At 41.5% G+C, this 21,351-nt stretch overlaps 1 protein-coding gene across 4 annotated transcripts in view; it reads left to right on the top strand.

Moving 5' to 3' along the window:
* The window catches only part of tfeb (transcription factor EB), an 89,732-nt gene that overhangs the window by 39,581 nt on the left and 28,800 nt on the right, over window positions 1-21,351 (top strand). For all 4 annotated transcript variants that reach the window (XM_034166930.1, XM_034166932.1, XM_034166931.1 and 1 more), the window contains exons 2-3: window positions 12,629-12,733; window positions 20,755-20,928. In XM_034166930.1, coding sequence (XP_034022821.1) covers window positions 12,704-12,733; window positions 20,755-20,928 — 204 coding nt within the window. In that variant the 5' untranslated portion in view covers window positions 12,629-12,703. The remainder of the gene's footprint in view (window positions 1-12,628; window positions 12,734-20,754; window positions 20,929-21,351) is intronic.

Raw genomic sequence — 21,351 nt, 5'->3', positions numbered from 1 at the left:
CCTAAAATCAAACATTTTAGTCCGTCTGTTGTGTGTTTGTAGCAGACTGGCTGCCTGTCTCTTGCTGATGACGTCATTATTAAACGCAAAACGTGACTTGCCGGTCGACGCAGGGAGCATTGTGGGTAGTGTAGTTCAGGTTCACTTTGGACGTTACAGCGAGTGAGTCCACTTGACACAAAAACAAAACGGACTAATTTTAACATTATTTTATTTTTTTCTTTGTGGCTGTAATTTAACCGCCAAGACTCAGTGGGGGAGAGGAGATTTCACAGCGCAGCTGGGTACAGAGGGACTTTTCTTCACGTTTAGACACTGTTTTGGATATAAAAAAAAAGGATGCTTTATGTGGAGTATTTATTCAGATGAATCCCACTGAAACTAACAGGTAAGAATTTATATTTACTAAATTTATTTTACTCTGCCAATCAATGCATTAATGGACGTATTTCAGTTGTTTAACCCTGACTGAAATACAGGGTTCAAAGCATGTGAAAAAAGCAGCAGCTTTTTAGTTCATAAATTATGATGTATCTAATAACGAGATAAACTGTGACTTCTAATACTGTGTTTTGCTGCTTTTGAAAGATGATGACAGTGTTTGGGGTTTTATTTTTTTTATTCATTCATTTTTCGTGCATTCTTTTATGTTTGTGATCCTTGAATTTATCCAGCAGCGAAAAGTGAAAGTGAAACTGGTTTATCAGAAGCTGACAGTGTAATCTGGTGTGGCCGCGTCTGAATCAATACTAAAAGTTATCAGTTACTGGTTATCTGTAATAAAGATACATTTTTAAGAAGTTTATCAGTTTAGCGTCATAAAATAACTTTTCAGTTATTGGATTAATGGTTATCGAAGCTAACTTTTTGGTTAGCTGTGCCCACCACTGGTCGTCAAAGCTTACCGTAGCAAAAGCGTCTTCATGCCAAACTGGAAATTCTGTGAGCAGACCCACAGATATCTCCATCTCGTTAACTGCATTGAGTAATTCAGCGTCTTCATGCCAAACTGGAAATTCTGTGAGCAGACCCACAGATATCTCCATCTCGTTAACTGCATTGAGTAATTCTGTATCAGAATCCACATCAATGCTTTCATATGGTACCTTAAAACCACGCATTTTGGCATCGTTGTCACTGCGCTTGTTTCTCTTGCTCTCATCTGACAGCTCCATTATTGACAAATGCGGAGCAACGTGGTCAGGGCGTGGAGTAATACATAAATTTGAAACGGTCAAATATTTTGCCACTGTCAACGCGTTACTTTATGGTCTGAAATCTCACATGATTAACCAATCAGATTTGTGGAACAAATGTAATTGGATTAGAATATGAATTTAAAAGATTAACTACCAGGAGCATGGGCTATGATTTATCTGAAGCTAGATGGCTCATGTGCATTTTGCTTCATTTCTAACCTTTTTTTTAAGTCTATATTTTGCCTTTATTTTATTTCTCTTAGATTTATTTTTTTACCGAGTGCAATGGGCCCAAAACCTGGGCCCTACAGTTGCATCCCTAAATATTACTGGCATTGTATCCGAGGGTTCTCTTCAAGATGGTCACCATTCCCTTAATTTCAGATATCTGCACCTCATGGGCACTTGGGTGACCAGGGATTGCCTTGAGGTATTTCATCAGGTTCTTCTTCATAAGCCCTGTTACTGTCACCACAACTGGTATGATATCTATTTCTTTCAATAACCATGTTGTTTGTAGGTCATTTTTAAGGTCTTGGTTTTTTATGATTTTCTCCCTTTCAGCTCTCTATATAATATAGGTATAGATAGATTTATAGATATATCTATCTGTATATCTGTCAAGATGAGTGAATAAAGCATATGTGGAAAGATGGAGGAGATTCAATATATTCAAGTCCCTGAAACAATATTTGTCAGAGTTCACCTTGACATGTCACTTTGTGTTGTTGACTTGAGAGGTTTTTGAGGTTTTGTTTCTATTTTGGGTTTGCAGAACTCAGAAAGTTCAGAAATATGTTCAGAAATACCTTTTAGTCTTTTTTTTTTTAATTTTGTACTTGGTTGCCCCATAAACCATTTTAGTCGGTCGGCCTCTGAAGTGTCTTTGAGTTTTAATGGGCTTGTGTTCACATTTTTGCACATGCTTTCTTATGAAATGACGCCTGTGTGTGTTTAAGAAGGCCTCCTTGACATTTTGCTGTCACTTCTAAAAATATACACTTCCACAAATTGATGTCATGCTCCTGAGCACAGGTACCATGGCCCCACACTGCCCCCAAGTGTAGTGTGTTGACTGTGTGCACATCTGTCTTGCTCTTTGCATGTGTAGTAAGACTTTTTCTTTCTTTCTTTCAGTTAGCAGGGCAAGCATGGGATTAATGGAGTTAGTGAGTGGATCTGTGAAATTTCTATACAAAAGTCTATATAAACTACAGCATGTGCAGGTCTGAAATTTTACCACCAGTGAACCATTTATTTGATCTTTTTTTAACATGCAAAGCAAAGCAGTCAGACAGGTCTGTGTAGTTGCTTTTTAAGCCTTGTTTCTAATTGCAGCTTCCTGGGGCTGCTGTTACATGTGCCAAAATATTTAACATATACTATATTCTACACACCTTTGTGTATTGTGTGTTTATTCTTGGCATAGATGTTTGTGACGAATCTGTGGAACAATCCAAAATTGACCTCTGACCTTGGCTTCCTCCACTCTGCATCCTCCCACTGCTATTGGGTTTTTGAAGTGAAAAGGCTGTGACATCACAGCACTGGACACACAATGGCTGCAGTGTACTGTGACTGCGTCACAGATGCCTCCTGAGCCTAGTGGATAGCCGAACATGGGAAGGCTTCCCGTGGAACTCCACACTGCCTGGTAGCAGTGTGTCATTACAGAAGATCAGGAAGTGATGTCTTGCCAGCGTGTGTGTGTCAGTTTTGGAGGATTCTTATTACTCATGTTTTGGAAAGTTTCATTTGGTTATGAAAAATTTGCCCCAACTGACATTTTGAACCTATCTTTGGGCCATCTACATGTGTAGCCCTCCAAAGGCAGAGTAGTGTGTAGTATTTTCTGATCTGTAATGCATCATCTCATGTGGATGGTAAGGTAACTACCACTGTCCTTAATATTGTTTCCACTGCCAAGGAGGTTATGTTTTCATTGTAGTTGGATTATATTTCTGTTTATCAACAGAATATCTCAGAAAAACATGAGAAGATTTCAGTGACAATTATTTGTTAGGTTGGTTTTAGGATATGGAAGAGTTGATTAAATTTTAGGACAGATCCAGATTAAGGGGCAGCTCTTGCATACAACCATTGAGAAAAGCAGTAACTTAAAAGTAAATATAACTGAATAACTTGGGGTAACTATAGCAGGGGTGGTGGCCAAGTGGTTAATGCACTTGGTTTCATACTTATTAAAGTTACTGATTGGTTGCAGGTAATTTAACAAAAGCAAATGGGTAACTCAAGAATAAATGTTATATAGAGTAACTATGGGACTTAATATTAAATGTCTCCAATTTATTTGCATTTATTTGTACTCTGGCAAAACAGCACCCATACCTACACTTAAACCCAGACAAACAGAGGACTGTTGCACCTTGGCAGAGGTATGCGCTCTGTCTTTTTCCTAGTTTTGTTTTCTGACGAATTGCCACAGTGCCTGCAGCACCAGGAATCCATCTCAGCACAAACTGGCTGTTGATTATTCAAACTACATGCTCGCCACAATGCTAAACTGCGGAAATATAGATACGTGACTGTGTGTCATGCTTATGGAATTGTTTACAGTGGTCCAATTGTGTGGGTATTGGATGAAGCATATAGCAGTGGATGTCACTGTGCATGGTATTTCTACCAACCCTATTGAGTTCGTAATCATCACATTTGTTAAGCCCCCGTCACACATAGTAAGAATGTGGAGACACAATGCCGACATGGCAAATCTTGCCATAATCTGATGCATTCGGGAGGAAAAGAGGCGTGGTCAGCCGTGTCAGAACGCATGCCGAGTACCTCATCCACACCTGCACGATGGCTTCCAAAGCGTATGTAGACAACAGTTTAGATGACACAGACTGCCGTCAAACGGCAATAAAAGGCGCTGCACTGCCCGATATCCAAACGTCTGGATGGCAAGCACAGAACTGGAGCACTGTGTTCCTCATGTGTGCGTGAGTGCACAGCGCGTGTGTGTGCGTGGCCCAGGTGTGCTCCGCGCACACGGGTGGGGCTGCAATTATCACAGCTCTGTGTGTGTGTGTGTGTGTGTGTGTGTGTGTGTGTGTGTGTGTGTGTGTGTGTGTGTGTGTGTGTGTGTGTGTGTGTGTATATGCTTATATGAGTCACTAAGAGTGCGCACGCTTAGTGCCACTGGACAGCTTCACTGAAAGTTTGCTGGCAGTTGGGCCATGCTGTCCCCTGCGTCTGACTTTAATTTCTTTTTTCTTTTTTGCTCACTTCAGTTGCACAACACACCTCTGGACACCGCGAAGGTTGGATTATCACATAAGAATTAATTTTTATTTTTGGTGAGATGATTTTAACCACAGGCTGCCGGTTTCTGCTCCACCTCCGCACTGTGAAACACTCCTGGTCCACAAGGAATGGACAAATATCTGTACCGTAAGGTCTATTGTGGATATAACGGCTTGTTCAGATTTGCGGCGGCGTGCCTTCTGTGTGCACAGTGCTTTTGGTTTGATAGCCGCTGTTCACATTCCCTGTACATGATAATAATTCATAATTATTATCATGATGAAGTGTGCCACATACATTTCAACAGTTCCTTTGTGCCCCCGGGGGTGGGGGGAGAGTGGACATTATTATACATGGCACGTGCAGGTCATACTGGCAGCCTTTGCCGTGCCAGATCCATCTTGAGGTTCCCTCATATGCCCTCAAATTATTTCGGATCCTGTTTTGGCACCATCAGAATATGTAAATTGCAGTCAGATGGTGCTCAGATTGCAGATGGACCGCCATCGGATAGGTGTCCCATCTCAACGGCGCCCGGAGGGTTTTGAACATGTGCATCACACTCGGGGCCAGCGGCTGATTTTGATCAACTGTGTCGACTTCCGCAGATGGCTGTCAGAACGTTTTGGAACTGAAATCCGACACTTTTCGGATGTGCGCCGCTTCATAATTCTGATGCCACTCTGCGTGATTCCGGCTATGTGTGACGGGGGTATTAGTCTTTGCACAGTGCGAAGTTCTGTGGATGTGTGTATTTAGCATGTGTGCATGTTAGTCTAGGCAAATACCTTTAAAGAGACTACACCTCTGTTACAGCTATTTGAACACCATTAATAGAAGAAAGTGCCAGACCTGTTTTCAGTCTTCTGGGGAAAGTCCAACAGCTTTGTTACTCCACAGCCCTACTTTTTTTTTATACATGTATTTCAACAGGACTTCACATGTCAGAACAGGAAAAGTAGAAGTTTTCTCAATTTCATCACTGGTCTTAAAAGTGTCTTTCTTTAAAAAACATTACAGCATTTTACTTTAATTCAGTGGTGAATTTGGAACTGTATGAAATAGTCATTCCTGTACATACAGTAGCATGTGAGTGTGTGTCTATTTCTGCATAAGTGTGTATTTATCATGTGGACCATGCAGTGGGCACAAAGAGGGCAGTGTTTGCTCCCTCAGTTGCTGAAATGTACATTTTGGACAACAGGCGGCTTCAGTCCTCCTCAATAGGAGCTGCCCTTCTTATTGTACCTCACACACAATGAGCTTTTCTATCACTTTGTCTGTCTAATTCTCTCTTTTTATGACCATATAGAGACAATACTTCTCATGAGAGATTTATGATTGGTTGTTTAGAGTCTGACGTACTTGTCACTTGCAGCTGAAACTATTAAAACAACAACAACAACAATAATAATAATAATAAAGTTATTTAAAAGTCAGGCAGTGCTGTTGTATTTCAGTCAGAGGAGCGCTGTATCCAAAGATCATGAGGCTGTGTAAAGTACACAAAAGGCCAGCCTAAAGAAAATGTTGGTGGCCATAAAGTGTAGGTCCACCCAAGTGTGGGAACAGTATACAAAGCTACAAACAAAGGCAAACATGTTGTATCCGAAAACATGCCGGTGTGACAGGAGCTGGAGGTAATGAAAAGTGAGTGTGGTTCAGACAATTCAGCTCAGGTCTGTCGCTATATCCACCACACTACGGAACCTTTTCGGCCCTGGTTGGCAACCATCTATGCAGACAACTGGTCCATTCTCACTTCAGGAAAATAACCATCTATCTACCCCAGTCACTTCAAATGTGGGCATCCCCAAGGAATTTTCCAGCCATCTGGGTCCTCAACACTGACGTACCTCTCTGCTTGATTATTCCCAAAGAAAAGCATCACATGGCCATATCCAGGAAGCCATCAAAAGCCTGGATCTTAGTCTTGATCCAGGACATTTGCAAGCCCTGACACTCAGTTTCTCAAATGCTGCAATTATGGCATGCATTGATTCTGCAAAGATCAGTTTAAATCAGTTTATTAAATTTATCCCTCACCTCAAATCTCGATACATCAGTAAATGCTCAACCAGTGGTTTCCAACCCTTATCCTCAGGGAACCCTGTCCTACATATTTTTCATCTCTCATTGCTCTCAAACGCTAACTCCATAACTCAGTTGTGCTTGGCTAATCAAGATTGAGCCCCTGATGAGCTAACCCCAGTTTTGGCAGAGTGGGGGGGCCTGTAATCAGTGCGGAAAAATGCCTGAAATCAACAAGGACATGAAGGAGGTGCTTTGTATGGCTGCTGCATCCTGGTGCAAAGGCGAAAGATGTTTTATATATTTCCACGTGAGGACAGCAGGCAGAGACACGCGCCTCATGGAGGAATGTTGTAAGTTCATGTCCTTCCAAACACAGAACGTGTTCTCAAGCTGGGCCGTCCAGGAGCAGAGATCTTTACAGCCGCAGCTGTGAGCGGACACGCCACCCTGTCTGCTAAGTGCCCAGACCAATGTGTCACTCTCTGTGTTATGTGGACACTCATTTTCATTATTTGTTATGTAATTGTGTATGTAGGTATTGTCGTAATTATTTATATATCTGTCCTGGTGGGGGTTTCTGTGTTTGTAATGTGTGCACTGAGCCGTCATCCAGCTGTCAGTGTGCTGTGATCAGCTGACAGACCCCTCCCCATGCTGCGTGTGATCAGACCTTGCTGTTCGGCCCCATGTGATCAGATCTGTACATACATATAAGCATTTTATGCGTGACACACGCGCACACGTGCGAGAAACATTCTCCATGTGTGTGGCTTTTTGCAACTCCACACTCATGAGGGCATTAAACAAATTTCACATCCAGCTCTACAGTGATCATCTGCTGACTGTTTTTGTGATGATAGTGTGAATGGCCATACATTTCCTAAGTGCCAAACGAGCGGTGTTACATGTTGGTGTGTGTCAGCAGGAATTTGGCTGACACCTGCTGTGAGAGGGTTCGATGGGCTCTCACAGCGCACACTCTGTCTTTCAGCCGCTGGTGTGCGAAAATAGTTGTAGCAACAGGTGTACGAGGTGTTCGAAGCAGCTACGATTTTACATGTTTTGCATACGATTCCTGCTTCATGCGCCATTCAACCACATATACGAGTATATATATATAGCTGCTTACTAGCAAAAGTCACTGCATCACGTGTGCAGTGTCACAATATCACCAGCATGTGTTCAGCTACAGTAACAGTACAGACTTATTTTTTTTCATATTAAAACTTATGTATTTTTCTGTTTATCTGAAATACTACCTAGCTAGTAAAACTAAACAAAAAAGGTGAATTTCTTAAATAGAGTGTAAATCCTTTTTGAGATAAACTTGGAATGGAATAAATTAAATGTGTGAGAGGTTATTCCTACTTTATTTTTAACCCCCTCAAAATTTATATAATAAAACTTTAATTTTTTAAGCTGTAAATCAGTAAGGGCCTTTCGCTAATATGTGCCCGTTACTGACATGAGACAACAAGATAAAAGCTGAATACTTGATGAAAAGCAGTTGATTAATGCATTCAGATATTAGATAGCTAGTTTGTCACGAAAATAATCAGTTCATTGCAGCCTTTACTGTGTGTTGACAACTGAGACAGCAGTAGTAACTGGCTTCAGTCGTTCCCCAGAGATGTTAAGACCTTAGATTTACAGGAAATAACTGCATGTTATTACAAAAGGGGAACCATCAGACCTGTGACTCCTTTCTCATAGTGTGGGAGTAGGCGCGTTTGTATATGAAAGTAAACAGGATGACTTTGTAAAATAGGTGTGTATTCCCCATCGTTAGTCCACATGATACAAGATGACCTCATAACACCAACACATGACTCACACATGACCTCCTCACGGTTACTGTGGACTCCATAGCCCACAAGAGATCTTTTTTAACCACAACACCCCGTCTTCAAACAATGAGAGTAGATATGACATCTTTATATATGTTCTAAGCTGCTTACAGTCACTGATGGTTGGTACTGTTTTCCTTTATTTTTATATTAATGTTACAATATTTTTTATTTTGGTTTTTATGTAGTTTCTTTTCATTGTTGATTTTAATGACTATGTTTTATGTAAGGCGTTTTAACCGGCGACAGAGGCAGACAAAACGGCGGCGCTAGCGGACAGTACACCGTTCTAAATGCCACCTCCCGGTTAATGGCGTTCCAAACGGCCGATAGGCAGCGGTCAATATAAAAACGCTAGCGCGCTGCATGCAGGCCTCTCACTCACGGCCAGCTCCAGATATTTTTGCAGAGAAGCTCCAATATGCCTCCTAAAAGAAAATTGGCAGCGGCAAGGACTTACCAAGAGGTCTGGTTCAGAAGCAGAGGGTAGCCCTGTAATGGAGACGAGCAACACGTTGAGGAGGGGAAAAGGAAAGGAGAAGAAAAGGCTGAGAGATGAGCTCCCTTCCCCTGCAGTGACAGCTGCTTCAGCCTATTATACTCTGGGGGCGGTGCCTATATGCAAAAGTTCCTGGAGTAACGCAGGATTTGCCTGGATAAATCCAGCGGTACACAGGGCATTATCGGCGGCAGTAGAACACCGCCGTTCTCACGCACGTCTTAACCTGCGATTGTAATGGATAGAACTGGGTATTAACCCCCGTTGCCTGACGTGTGCCGGATGCTACGGTGTTAAAACGCTGCTTTATTCGGCAGATTTAGCGGCGTTTTATGTGCGTATTTGTGGCTAGTACGCGCTCAAAATGCCGGCGAAATGCTCCGCCCCTTTCCACCGCGAAAACAGCCGGAACTACCATGAACTTCGGTCTACATACTACCCGCCGACAAAACCGTCTATGTGTAACCTGGGCTTAAGAGTGGTGAAGCAAAATGCAAAGCTTGCACTGTGCACAATTTCTCCAATCCCAGTCACATAAGCCTATAACTTATTCCGGGTTGTCTGGGTGTCTTGGTGGCTTTCCTCACTCTTCTCCTTCTTGCTAAGTCACTCAGTTTTTGAGAACTGTCTACTCCATGCAGATTTACCATAGAGTGCCATACTGTTTGTATTTCTTCGTAATTGATGTAAATTAAGTCCAAGACACATTCAGTGGCACTTTTACCATCAGAGAGCCTCGTCCACAAAAGACTCGAAGCTGTCATTGATATGTTATTAAGAACAGGGGTATATAAACTGTTGATCAGGGTTATTTGGGTAGTTTCTGTGATGTCATTATGATGAAAAGAGTAAACACAGTTGTTTGGCAATAAATGGTTTCACCCAACCACTAATCATGAGTGGAAAAATAAGTTTTTGTGTTATCATTCACATTCTCTGAAAAATGGTAAAAAAAAAAAAAAAAAATCAAAAATTCTGCCAGGGTATGTACACTTTTGAGCACTGTACATCTGTAATATGACCAATGACCAATACACACATTTACAGAAGTCAGGAACATCTCTTGCAGCCATTTCTAAATGACTGCAGATTCTAAGCTCATCAATTCAAAGAAATGTGCACACAAAAGTACAATATCGGCTGTCGTTGATTTCAGACAATCCAAAATGAATGAAAATGTGTGTGCTAATTTATTTTTTAAATAAAGATGTATGGAAACGTATGACCACAACGGTACCCCTTGTTGAGAATCTGGTTTAGGATGTAATGGCCCAGTCACACGGCACTTAACGAAGGGCAACGAAGACATAACAAAACAAGAAATCTGGACTTTTGTTGACATCGTTTAACCTTCACGCAGCTTCGATCCTGCAGCTGGCACTTTGTCAGGATTTTTAAACTGTTGAAAAATTTAAACGAAGGGCAACGAAAACCTCAATTCGTCTGTGTTTCATTTTGCTGTCGTTCTTGATGTTTTTTAATCGTTTGTTTAGTTTTTATAACATTATTGTTTAGTTTGACTTCGTTCGACCAGCTGAATGTTTTCACACAGTGCAGAAGCCGGTTTGTGATCACTGCTACTGCGTTCATGTACTGTCGGATATTACAGGGCAAACTCAGCCTGTTTGCTTGGATTTTTTAATCTGGGTGGGGGGTCAGCTTCACTGGGCTCAGGCACCTTACATAGGTCAGAATTAATCTTTTGTGTGAATACAATTAGTTATTTTGCCACAAGCAACTGCTGAATTTGAAACAACAAAAAAGTTGGGTAATTTCTGACAGTGCTTGAACACAGTGGCAGCGAGAGCTGCATCTCCTGCTTGCGCTTATTATTTTTTTATTACATATAACAATATGAGTGTAGGAATGACAATCCAGCCCTTATGTACATGTGGCAACAGGTAGATGATTCAAATGATTATATAAAGAGCTGTTCTGGAAGACGGAATTCACGTTGTGGATCAGTGGCAGCTGATGGAATAACCAACCGCACATGGGGAGTCAATATGCAGCGTTCACGCGGACTGATCAATTTACTGCTCTAATATATTCAATCATCTTTACACTTATATTTATTGCCTGTTTTGACAGTTTTCTGTTATAAATCAATTTATATGGCTTAGTAACATAATACAGTGATACAGCAGTGACCACAGCACAACAGAAGTTTTTTTTTTTTTTTTAACTGGAGCAAGAGGGAACGCTCAGTGTGTCATCAAACAGTAAGGATTCTGATGATGGAGGAGATGATCCCTCTTTTGTTCTGGACGAGGAACCAGAGCAGGTGGGTCCACCGACATGCACACAGATCTCCACAGCTTCTGTTTGCAGTTTCTCCAGGACTCAGGTGCTATGAGCTCCGTCCCAGCACCGAGTCCTGGAACTCAGAGATGCAGACACACACTGCTCCAGCAGTGGCTCCAGGCGCGTTTTGTTTAAAGCGTCAAGATCGTGAGCTTCGGTTTTGTTTAGTTCCTCTTTTGTCCCTTTTGCGCTCTTGCTTCGCAGGCTATTCGGTGATAAAGCTGTTTCGTCCACCTTTTCTCAACGAATTGTGACTTTTTTCCCCTTCGTTCAGGAATCCTCGTGTGCCGTGTAACTGGGCAATTACTTCAACAGCCACAACCTTGACCTTGACTTTGACCTATGATCTTCTACTTCAAACTGCTCTGAGATATTATGCCAAAGCACATACCTGTAAAGTTTGGTTCTCAAAAGTCTAATGGTTCCCACGTTACTGCTCTTTCTCGCTCTTTCTCTCTCTCTCTCTGCTCCCCCCCCAAACTGACTGCAGGTCTGAAAACATTACCACTGTAACTTCATAGGTAGTAAAATTGCTGGGTTTTACAGTTGTTGAATTTGTATAGTATATGGTAAGTAAGTAACTTTTTTCCAGTTGTTATGTTCAATATTTGCTTATGTAGAGGCCTTCGGATAGATGGATAACAATTTCTTATGTTCAGTGGTTCCTATATGTTGAATAGCTCCAAAAGGAGATGTTTTATTTGCTGCCTCACACAGGGTTGAGTGAAAATCAGTATTATATCTGTACAAAGAGATGGGTTAGGGTTATGTTTAGCTTAGCTTACTTCAAATATTGAATGCAGGGTTTAGGAGTTTTCTAAGGTCCGTCAATGGTCTTTTCAAACTGCTACAACTTATCAAAATATTTTTGTATTTATATCTTATTTGGTTCATTGTAAAGGAATGTGTGATGAGTTCAGTGCAAGCAGGATTTCATGACCAAACATGGTGGGATGCCCCCGCATCACATGGTTCTGTAATATAGGTGGTATATTGTATACATAAAGATGACTTCATTGGTATAACAGTTAAATAAGTGCATGTAGCATCCTTATTAATATGAACCTAATTTGTCTTTTCATGATTGTTTATAATGAAACAAGAAAAAACAAAAGAAAATCAACAGCTAAACTTGCAGTAATAGATAACAATAGAAGTATAAATACATATGAATATAAAGAACAGCTGACCACAAAGATGTGTTTCAGTTGGCAAATTTAAAGGTGTGTTATTTCTCTTCCTCTCCTCATCATGAGTCCAAACAATAACAAGAACAAGAGACCATGTCTCTGAAGGTTGAAATACTGAGACCACATGCACATTTTTAGGTAGAAGGATACTGTGTTCAGCTTTTGATATTGTTTCTGTATCCATTACTTTTAATTTTTGTGAATTTGCACGATCCATTATAAAATGTTTTTCCTCTTTTCATTTCTTCCTTTTACATTTCTTTCCTTTTTCATTTCTGTGTTATGTCACAGTTTCCTCCACCTCTCGGGCTGGACTGCGGTGCATTGACATCGGCTCGCCCTCCCCTGCCCCCTCGGCCCCCAGCAATGGCTTCTCGCATTGGCTTGCGGATGCAGGTAAAAGTACAGCTACATTCTGCCAACTAAAACACATAATGTTTGTACCATATTTTCTGGAGCACAAGTCCATTTTGTGACTAGTTTGAGACGTCCTGCAATTTATACAACCCCTGGCAAAAATTATGGAATCACCGGCCTCGGAGGATGTTCATTCAGTTATTTAATTTTGTAGAAAAAAAGCAGATCACAGACATGACACAAAACTAAAGTCATTTCAAATGGCAACTTTCTGGCTTTAAGAAACATTATAAGAAATCAGAAAAAAAAATTGTGGCAGTCAGTAACGTTACTTTTTTAGACCAAGCAGAGGGAAAAAAATATGGAATCACTCAATTCTGAGGAAAAAATTATGGAATCATGAAAAACAGAAGAACGCTCCAACACATCACTAGTATTTTGTTGCACCACCTCTGGTTTTTATAACAGCTTGCAGTCTCTGAGGCATGGACTTAATGAGTGACAAACAGTACTCTTCATCAATCTGGCTCCAACTTTCTCTGATTGCTGTTGCCAGATCAGCTTTGCAGGTTGGAGTCTTGTCATGGACCATTTTCTTCAACTTCCACCAAAGATCTTCAATTGGATTAAGATCCGGACTATTTGCAGGCCATGACATTGACCCTATGTGTCTTTTTGCATGGAATGTTTTCACAGTTTTTGCTCTATGGCAAGATGCATTATCATCTTGAAAAATGATTTCATCATCCCCAAACATCCTTTCAATTGATGGGATAAGAAAAGTGTCCAAAATGTCAACGTAAACTTGTGCATTTATTGATGATGTAATGACAGCCATCTCCCCAGTGCCTTTACCTGACATGCAGCCCCATATCATCAATGACTGTGGAAATTTACATGTTCTCTTCAGGCAGTCATCTTTATAAATCTCATTGGAATGGCACCAAACAAAAGTTCCAGCATCATCACCTTGCCCAATGCAGATTCGAGATTCATCACTGAATATGACTTTCATCCAGTCATCCACAGTCCACGATTGCTTTTCCTTAACCCATTGTAACCTTGTTTTTTTCTGTTTAGGTGTTATTGATGGCTTTTGTTTAGCTTTTCTGTATGTAAATCCCATTTCCTTTAGGCGGTCTCTTACAGTTCGGTCACAGACGTTGACTCCAGTTTCCTCCCATCCGTTCCTCATTTGTTTTGTTGTGCATTTTCTATTTTTGAGACATATTGCCTTTTCTGTCTTGACGCTTTGATGTCTTCCTTGGTCTACCAGTATGTTTGCCTTTAACAACCTTCCCATGTTGTTTGTATTTGGTCCAGAGTTTAGACACAGCTGACTGTGAACAACCAACATCTTTTGCAACATTGCGTGATGATTTACCCTCTTTTAAGAGTTTGATAATACTCTCCTTTGTTTCAATTGACATCTCTCGTGTTGGAGCCATGATTCATGTCAGTCCACTTGGTGCAACAGCTCTCCAAGGTGTGATCACTCCTTTTTAGATGCAGACTAATGAGCAGATCTGATTTGATGCAGGTGTTAGTTTTGGGGATGAAAATTTACAGGGTGATTCCATAATTTATTCCTCAGAATTGAGTGAGTCCATATTTTTTCCCTCTGCTTGGTCTAAAAAGAAACCGTTACTGACTGCCACAATTATTTTTCCTGATTTCTTATAGTGTTTCTTAAAGCCAGAAAGTTGCCATTTGAAATGACTTTAGTTTTGTGTCATGTCTGTGATCTGCTTTTTTTCTACAAAATTAAACAACTGAATAAGCATCCTTTGAGGCCGGTGATTCCATAATTATTGCCAGGGGTTGTAGTCTGGTGTGACTTATATAGAGGGGAAGAAAAAAAAATCATGATTCACAGCCACAAATTTTCTTTACACTTGAAATGAGAAACACACCATTAAACTGCCTTTTTTGTTTTAAAAAATGAGGAAGGTGGAAACTTCCTAACAGAGCTTGATTACTTGCTTGATTACTTTCAGTACGCATTGAGAAACGAGTCGGGTCAGACTTAAAGCATTCTTTAAAAGAGCGATCGTCGTGTTAATATTTTGAGCTTTTCCTCATGTCCAGATAAAATAGAATTAGCAGTCAGTCAATCAATACAGATTAATGTCTTTATCAAACAGCAAAGTGTCTGATGACCCAAAGAACTGCGGCGTAAAAACACACAAGAACAGACGTTCCTGTCTGTGTGTGTGTGCACGCAAACGAACAGCACTCTTGACCTCAGACTGGGGTGACGGTTCATTTTTCAGCAGGACAATGACCCAAAGCACACAGTCAAGATATCAAAGGAGTGGCTTCAGGACAACTCTGTGAATGTCCTTGAGTGGCCCAGCCAGAGCCTAGATGCGAATCTGACTGAATATATCTGGCGAGATCTGGAAATGGTTGTGCACCGACACAATAGACATTCATTTCCACAGCAAAGTAATAATGATGAAGTGAGGCTGAGACCTGTTCTGTTGCTAATAAAATGAAGTAACAGGATAGGAAGTATACTATACCAGCACTGTATGCTAGCCATGCGAGGGAGAGAATAGATGGGAGATCCTTCCACAAAACAGGCGCACGAAAAGCAGGCCACAGGTGCTCTCTGGTCTGCAGACTTTTTATTCACCTTAGGGACACAAAGTAGTCCTGCGCCCTAGAACGCAGAGCACGGGCCAGTACATAGGTAATTCAGTCAGCTAATTAGGGAGGTACTAGTCCATGAATAATTTTATAGGTTAATAACAGAACCTTAATGCCTTAATCTTAATGCAATCCAGCATTTTGCGATGTACAAAAAAAGTGTTTTTACCACATTTTCTATGACCTTGACCTTTAACCTTTTCAAATTTTCCCATGTGGAATGAACTTATCTTGATGAAAGTACTCCAAAATGTAATCACCTCTAGATATCTATCCAAGTAATATTCCCACCAAGTTTGAAGGAAGTTCTTCCAGGAGTTTTTGATTTGTCTTGTCAGTAGACACACACACACACCAGTGAAAATAATACCGTTTGCTGTTTTGCCGATGCACAGGTTAACTACAGTACTTTCAGCACCTCATATTGTGTCGGTTCATTTTTCTTCCACTGGACATTGAGACCATGCAGGTTCAGAAAAAGACGTTTATGAACATAGCAGGTTTTCAGACAATGAAGGCATTAATGTAAATAGAAAGAGGCAACACAGCATAAAGGTTTTTTATTATTAGTATCAAATGTCAACATTAAATTATTCGCATGGTAAATAAAATGTGCAGTGCATCTGGAAAGTTTTCACAGTGCTTCACTTTTTTTTACATTTTGTTATGTTACAACCTTTTTCCAAAATTGATTAAATTTTTTTTCCTCAAAATTCTTCACACAATACCCCAGAATGATAATGTGAAAAAAGTTTTTAGATTTTTGTCTTTTTTTTTTTTTTTGTCAATTTATTAAAAATAAAGTAAGAAATCTCATGTACATAAGTATTCACAGCCTTTGCCATGAAGTTCAGAATTGAGCTCAGGTGCATCCTGTATCCACTGAGATGTTTCTACAGCGTAATTGGAGTCCACCTCATGATTTGGAAAGACACACACCTGTCTACATATAAGGTCCCACAGTTGACAGTGCACATCAGAGCACAAACCAAGCATGAAGTCAAAGGAATTGTTGGTAGACCTCCGAGACAGGATTGTCTTGAGGCACAAATCTGGGGAAGGGTACAGAAACATTTCTGCTGCTTCAACCCTATTCAGGACTTTAGTGAGCACAATATGGAGAAAGCAATTGCCATGGGGTCCAATGGACCCCAAAGGTCCTGAATAGGGTTAAAGGTCTAAATGAGCATAGTGGCCTCCATCATCTGTAAATGAAAGAAGTTTGGCTCCACCGGGACTCTTCCTAGAGCTGGCTGCCCGTCTAAATTGAACGATTAGGCGAGAAGGGCCTTAGCCAGGGAGGTGACCAAGAACCCGATGGTCACTCTGTCAAAGCTGCAGGATTCCTCTGTGGAGAGAGGAGAACCTTCCAGACGGACAACCATCTCTGCAGCAATCCACCAATCAGGCCTGTATGGTAGTGTGGCCTGATGGAAGCCACTCCTTAGTAAAAGGCACATGGTAGCCCACCTGGAGTTTGCCAAAAAGCACGTGAAGGACTCTGAGACCATGAGAAACAAAATTCTCTGGTTTGATGAGACAAAGATTGAATTCTTTGGTGTGAATGACAGGTGTCATGTTTGGAGGAAACCAGACACCATCCTTACAGTGAAGCATGGTGGTGGCAACATCATGCTGTGGGGATGTTTTTCAGCACCAGGAACTGGGAGACTACTCAGGATTGAGGCAAAGATGAATGCAGCAATGTACAGAGACATCCTGGATGAAAACCTGCTCCAGAGCACTCTTGACCTCAGACTGGGGTGACGGTTCATTTTTCAGCAGGACAATGACCCAAAGCACACAGTCAAGATATCAAAGGAGTGGCTTCAGGACAACTCTGTGAATGTCCTTGAGTGGCCCAGCCAGAGCCTAGATGCGAATCTGACTGAATATATCTGGCGAGATCTGGAAATGGTTGTGCACCGACACTCCCCATCCAACTTAATGGAGCTTGAGAGGTGCTGCAAAGAGGAATGAGCAAAACTGCCCCCAGATAGGTGCACAAAGCTTGTGGCATCATATTCAAGAAGACTTGAGGTTGTAATTGCTGCCAAAGGTGCATCAACAATGTATTGAGCAAAGGGTGTGAATACTTATGTACAAGTGATTCCTTTTTTAAAAATTATTTTTAAGAAATTTGCAACAAAAACAAAACACTTTTTTCATGTTGTTATTATGGGTTGTTGTGATTAGAATTTTCAGGGGAAAAAATAAATTTACTCCAAAACATAACAAAATATGGGAAAAGTGAAGCACTGTGAATAATGTCCATATGCACTGTAAATAAAATATAGCATAAATGTGCATGCAGCTAAGTGAAAATAGGCAAAATGTTATTTCCAAGTAAAGGCTTATAATATGTCATGTTTAAGAGTACTTTTATGTGCGTATTTTGTTTTGTTTTTTTTTCTTTATGGACAGCGAATCACAACCTTTATAAGATAAGTGAGGAACTCTCTGAGGGAACCCTTTTGAAATTTTACGAATGTGGACCCAGTTCTTTAATTTCAGTGTCAAAGCAATTCCCAGGATTTCAGACACTTGTGTACAGTTTGATTGTATAAATGGCTGTTATAAGAATCGCTTCACAGAAAATAGTGCAGCGTTTTTTGTGGAATTTGGTTCCTACTACCATTCATTTTGGTTCCATACATTTTGGTCCATTGAACAACTTCACTATCTTTTCATAAAAATGTGTCCATGATACGAGGACACTACCTATAGCATATGGCATGTATCTATAGCATCTTGACTGTGATTGATTTAGGTGTCATATATAACAGTTGGATGGAACATTCTATCTTTCAACAAATGAAAATATTCTTGTCATTGCACAAATAGAAAATATTCATAATATGTATAATAATACGTCTGAAATGGTCTGTAATCTATTTATTGTGATACTAAAGAGGAAGATACTGATCAGTCAATCCAAGGGTTTTCTGGGGGAAAAAATACATCAAAATTCTATGTTGTATAAATGTTTTGCACAGTAGTATATTCCATTTTTTGAACGACTTCTGAATTCAGGAACTATTTTTCCTGCTTGGGAACTCACCAGGCTATTTGGGCCGTACATATTGTAATATACAGTCATATATCAAATGATGGTAAAAACCTAAAATGAGTGGAGAAACACAGAATGCTCCACTCATCCACAGGGCACAACAGGGTTATCAAATGGTTTGAAAAGTATGAAAATGATGTAAATCATATACTGTGGCCTTCGCAGTCATCAAACTTCAACTCAGTTGAACACCTACTTTAGGGCCCTGTCCCACTGGCGTTTAGGAGGATTTGCGGATGGAATGCGCACAAAAGTGGCCCACATCCGCCAAACAACCGCAATAACCGTGTAACATTCCTGTGTGAGTCGGCCGCCATCCGAACACGTCCGTGATCATCCGCAGAGGCACGCATGTCCGCAGCAGGATTTTTGAGCGGCTCAAAAATCCTGCTGCGGATGAGATCCGCATCACTGCCTGAACATATACTGAAGACATGCGCAGGACATACACAACCAACGCTCCGCATATCCCCTGTCATCCGCTGATATCCGCAACCGACGGGTTGGCGCGGCTTGGTGGCGGACCGGGACAGCGTGCAAAACAGATATGACGCGTGCCCAGCACGGCCACATCACGGTCGCAAATTGTATGTCGCGCATACAGACTAGAGCATGACACGGGAGTGGATTTTCACTCCCGTCCCATCCCGCTCCCAGAAAAAAAAATCCCATCCTGTCCCAATCCTGGACTGGAGTAAAAAAATAAATCCCATCCCGTCCCACTCCTGTAAAGATGACTCCCAATCCCATCCCGCTCCCACTCAAAATCAGTCCCACTCCCATCCCACTCCCGTATGTCTCGCGCCGTGATGATCAATCAGGGACTAAATATGTAGTGATGTGGAGATGTCTGGAGTTTGACTGAAGATGTAAACATGTCCTGTATCTGGTAGCAGCCTGTGAGCAGGACTTATGTCTCTTTTGTCCTTTATTTCACAATTATGACAGAGTTTTTGGAGCAAGCAGCAGCACCACAGCAGCAGGAGCGGAGTTTCTTTTTCTTTTTATGTTACGTGCGCGCGCAAGCGAATGGAGATTATTTTACTTATTAACTACACAGGTGTATAATAGAACAAATGGTGACTGGTTTCTAAACACAATTATGACAGAGTTTTTTGGTGGAAGAGTGAGCTGCAGCAAGCAGCGGAGTTTCTTTTTTTTTTTTTTAATTGTTTACATGTGCGCGCGTGAACGGGACAGTTGGTCCTCAAACTGGGTCCTGCAAAGGCGGAAGGACCACTGAAAGCAGCCGTCATCCAGACTCAGCTCCTGCAGCAAATAATGACACTCTCTGTATTGGGAGCTTTCCACAACAACTCGCTCAGTGTGATCAAGGTCTGTCATGTTAACTTGACTGACAACCGGAGCCGGCTAGCGGAATGGAAGCTCCTCCTATTTGATGACGCACCAGGGTGAATTTTCACAGCAAAAGCAGAGCGACACGCCGGGTGAAGGAGGCGCGTCCGTCGCCACGCGACCCCCGCGAATTTGTAGCGTCTGATCGCGCCCGGTGTGAACGCGGCATTAAATAGATGAAAATCATCATCTATTTTTGGCATTCCCGCTCCTGCCCGCTCCTGTTAATTTTTATTCCCGTCCCATCCCAATCACGGGATTGATCAAATTTTGACTCCCATCCCGCGGGAATCCCGCAGGAATCACGTGACCCACGGGAATTCACGAAAAATATCATCCTCTATTGCAGACAGAGTGGGCACGGATGAAGCGAGTGCCTCACGGCCGCTGTGCCCCTCATGGGGGCGCCTCCGCGGTCGCCTTCGCTTCTGTTCCCTGTTATATCCGCTTTTCTTCCTCATGTATTCGCTGATCCACCCCGGGACATTTGTCATTTCCGCCCACCTTTATTGCGGACGCTCAGCTTTTGTCTCCTCATTTCATGCGCATATCCTCCTAAACGCCAGTGGGACAGGGCCCTTATATTGATGCTTGACGGCGCTCTTCACCACCATCATCAACACACCAAATGATGGAATACCTTTTGGAAAAATAGTTCAAGTAGTTTTCCAGTGATGTATAGAATCAATGCACAGGTGCACTGAAGCAGTTCTGGCAGCACGTGGTGACCCAAAGCTTTACTAAAACACTTAATGTTGTTTTTTTTCTTTCATTTGTCATCAGCATTTACTTACTATATTTTTGTGCGTTCACACAACAAAAAGCCAATAACAATGAGCAAGCGCTCTGCTTTCTGTGCCATTGCGTAAATAAATAAAAGGGTCAGAAAAAAAATTCCAAAATTCACCAGGTAGTCACACATCATAATCACTTTAAAGGCCCAGATGTTTTAATCGGCTTCCCTATGATTGTGTGATTCCAGCTGATGCGAGACCAGCTGCAGCAAGAGGAGCAGCGTGAGCGGCAGCAGCAGCAGCAGCAGAATGGAGCAGTGCAGTACATTCAGCAACGTATGGCTGGGCCACCTGCACCTACCCCAGCCATTAGCACACCACAGCATTACCAAAGCATGCAGGTCCCTATGGAAGTACTTAAGGTCAGTTTATATGTGTGAATACAGTCTAAACATTTTGCTGATTCACTGGATGTGAATAGAGAGAATGTTTTAGTTTAAAAGGTGTGGAACTTCAACTGCAGTTTGCTAGAAGACACACGGGAGACTTGTTCCTAGATGTTGTATGTTTCCTAATGTGGAAATCCTTCTCTGTTCCACTCCACCAAGAAGCTGTGATTGGGGATTCAACAAGCAAAACTTGCTCTATGCCCAGTCTCTGTGATAGCATCCACAGAACTCCTTCAGCACTGTCATGGTTGTCTTGGTGGCTTCCTTCACCAGTCTTCTTCTTGTACCTTCACTCAATTTTTGAGAAGTACCTACTGACAAATTTTCCATACAGTACCATACAGTTTGTATCTCTTTTTGATTGATATAAGGACGTCCAAGACATTCAGTGACTTG

This window comes from Thalassophryne amazonica, chromosome 3, assembly GCF_902500255.1.
Source record: "Thalassophryne amazonica chromosome 3, fThaAma1.1, whole genome shotgun sequence".
NCBI classification, from domain to species: domain Eukaryota; kingdom Metazoa; phylum Chordata; class Actinopteri; order Batrachoidiformes; family Batrachoididae; genus Thalassophryne; species Thalassophryne amazonica.
Note: the sequence above shows the minus strand (reverse complement) of the source record. Positions and strands in the feature narration are given on the sequence as shown.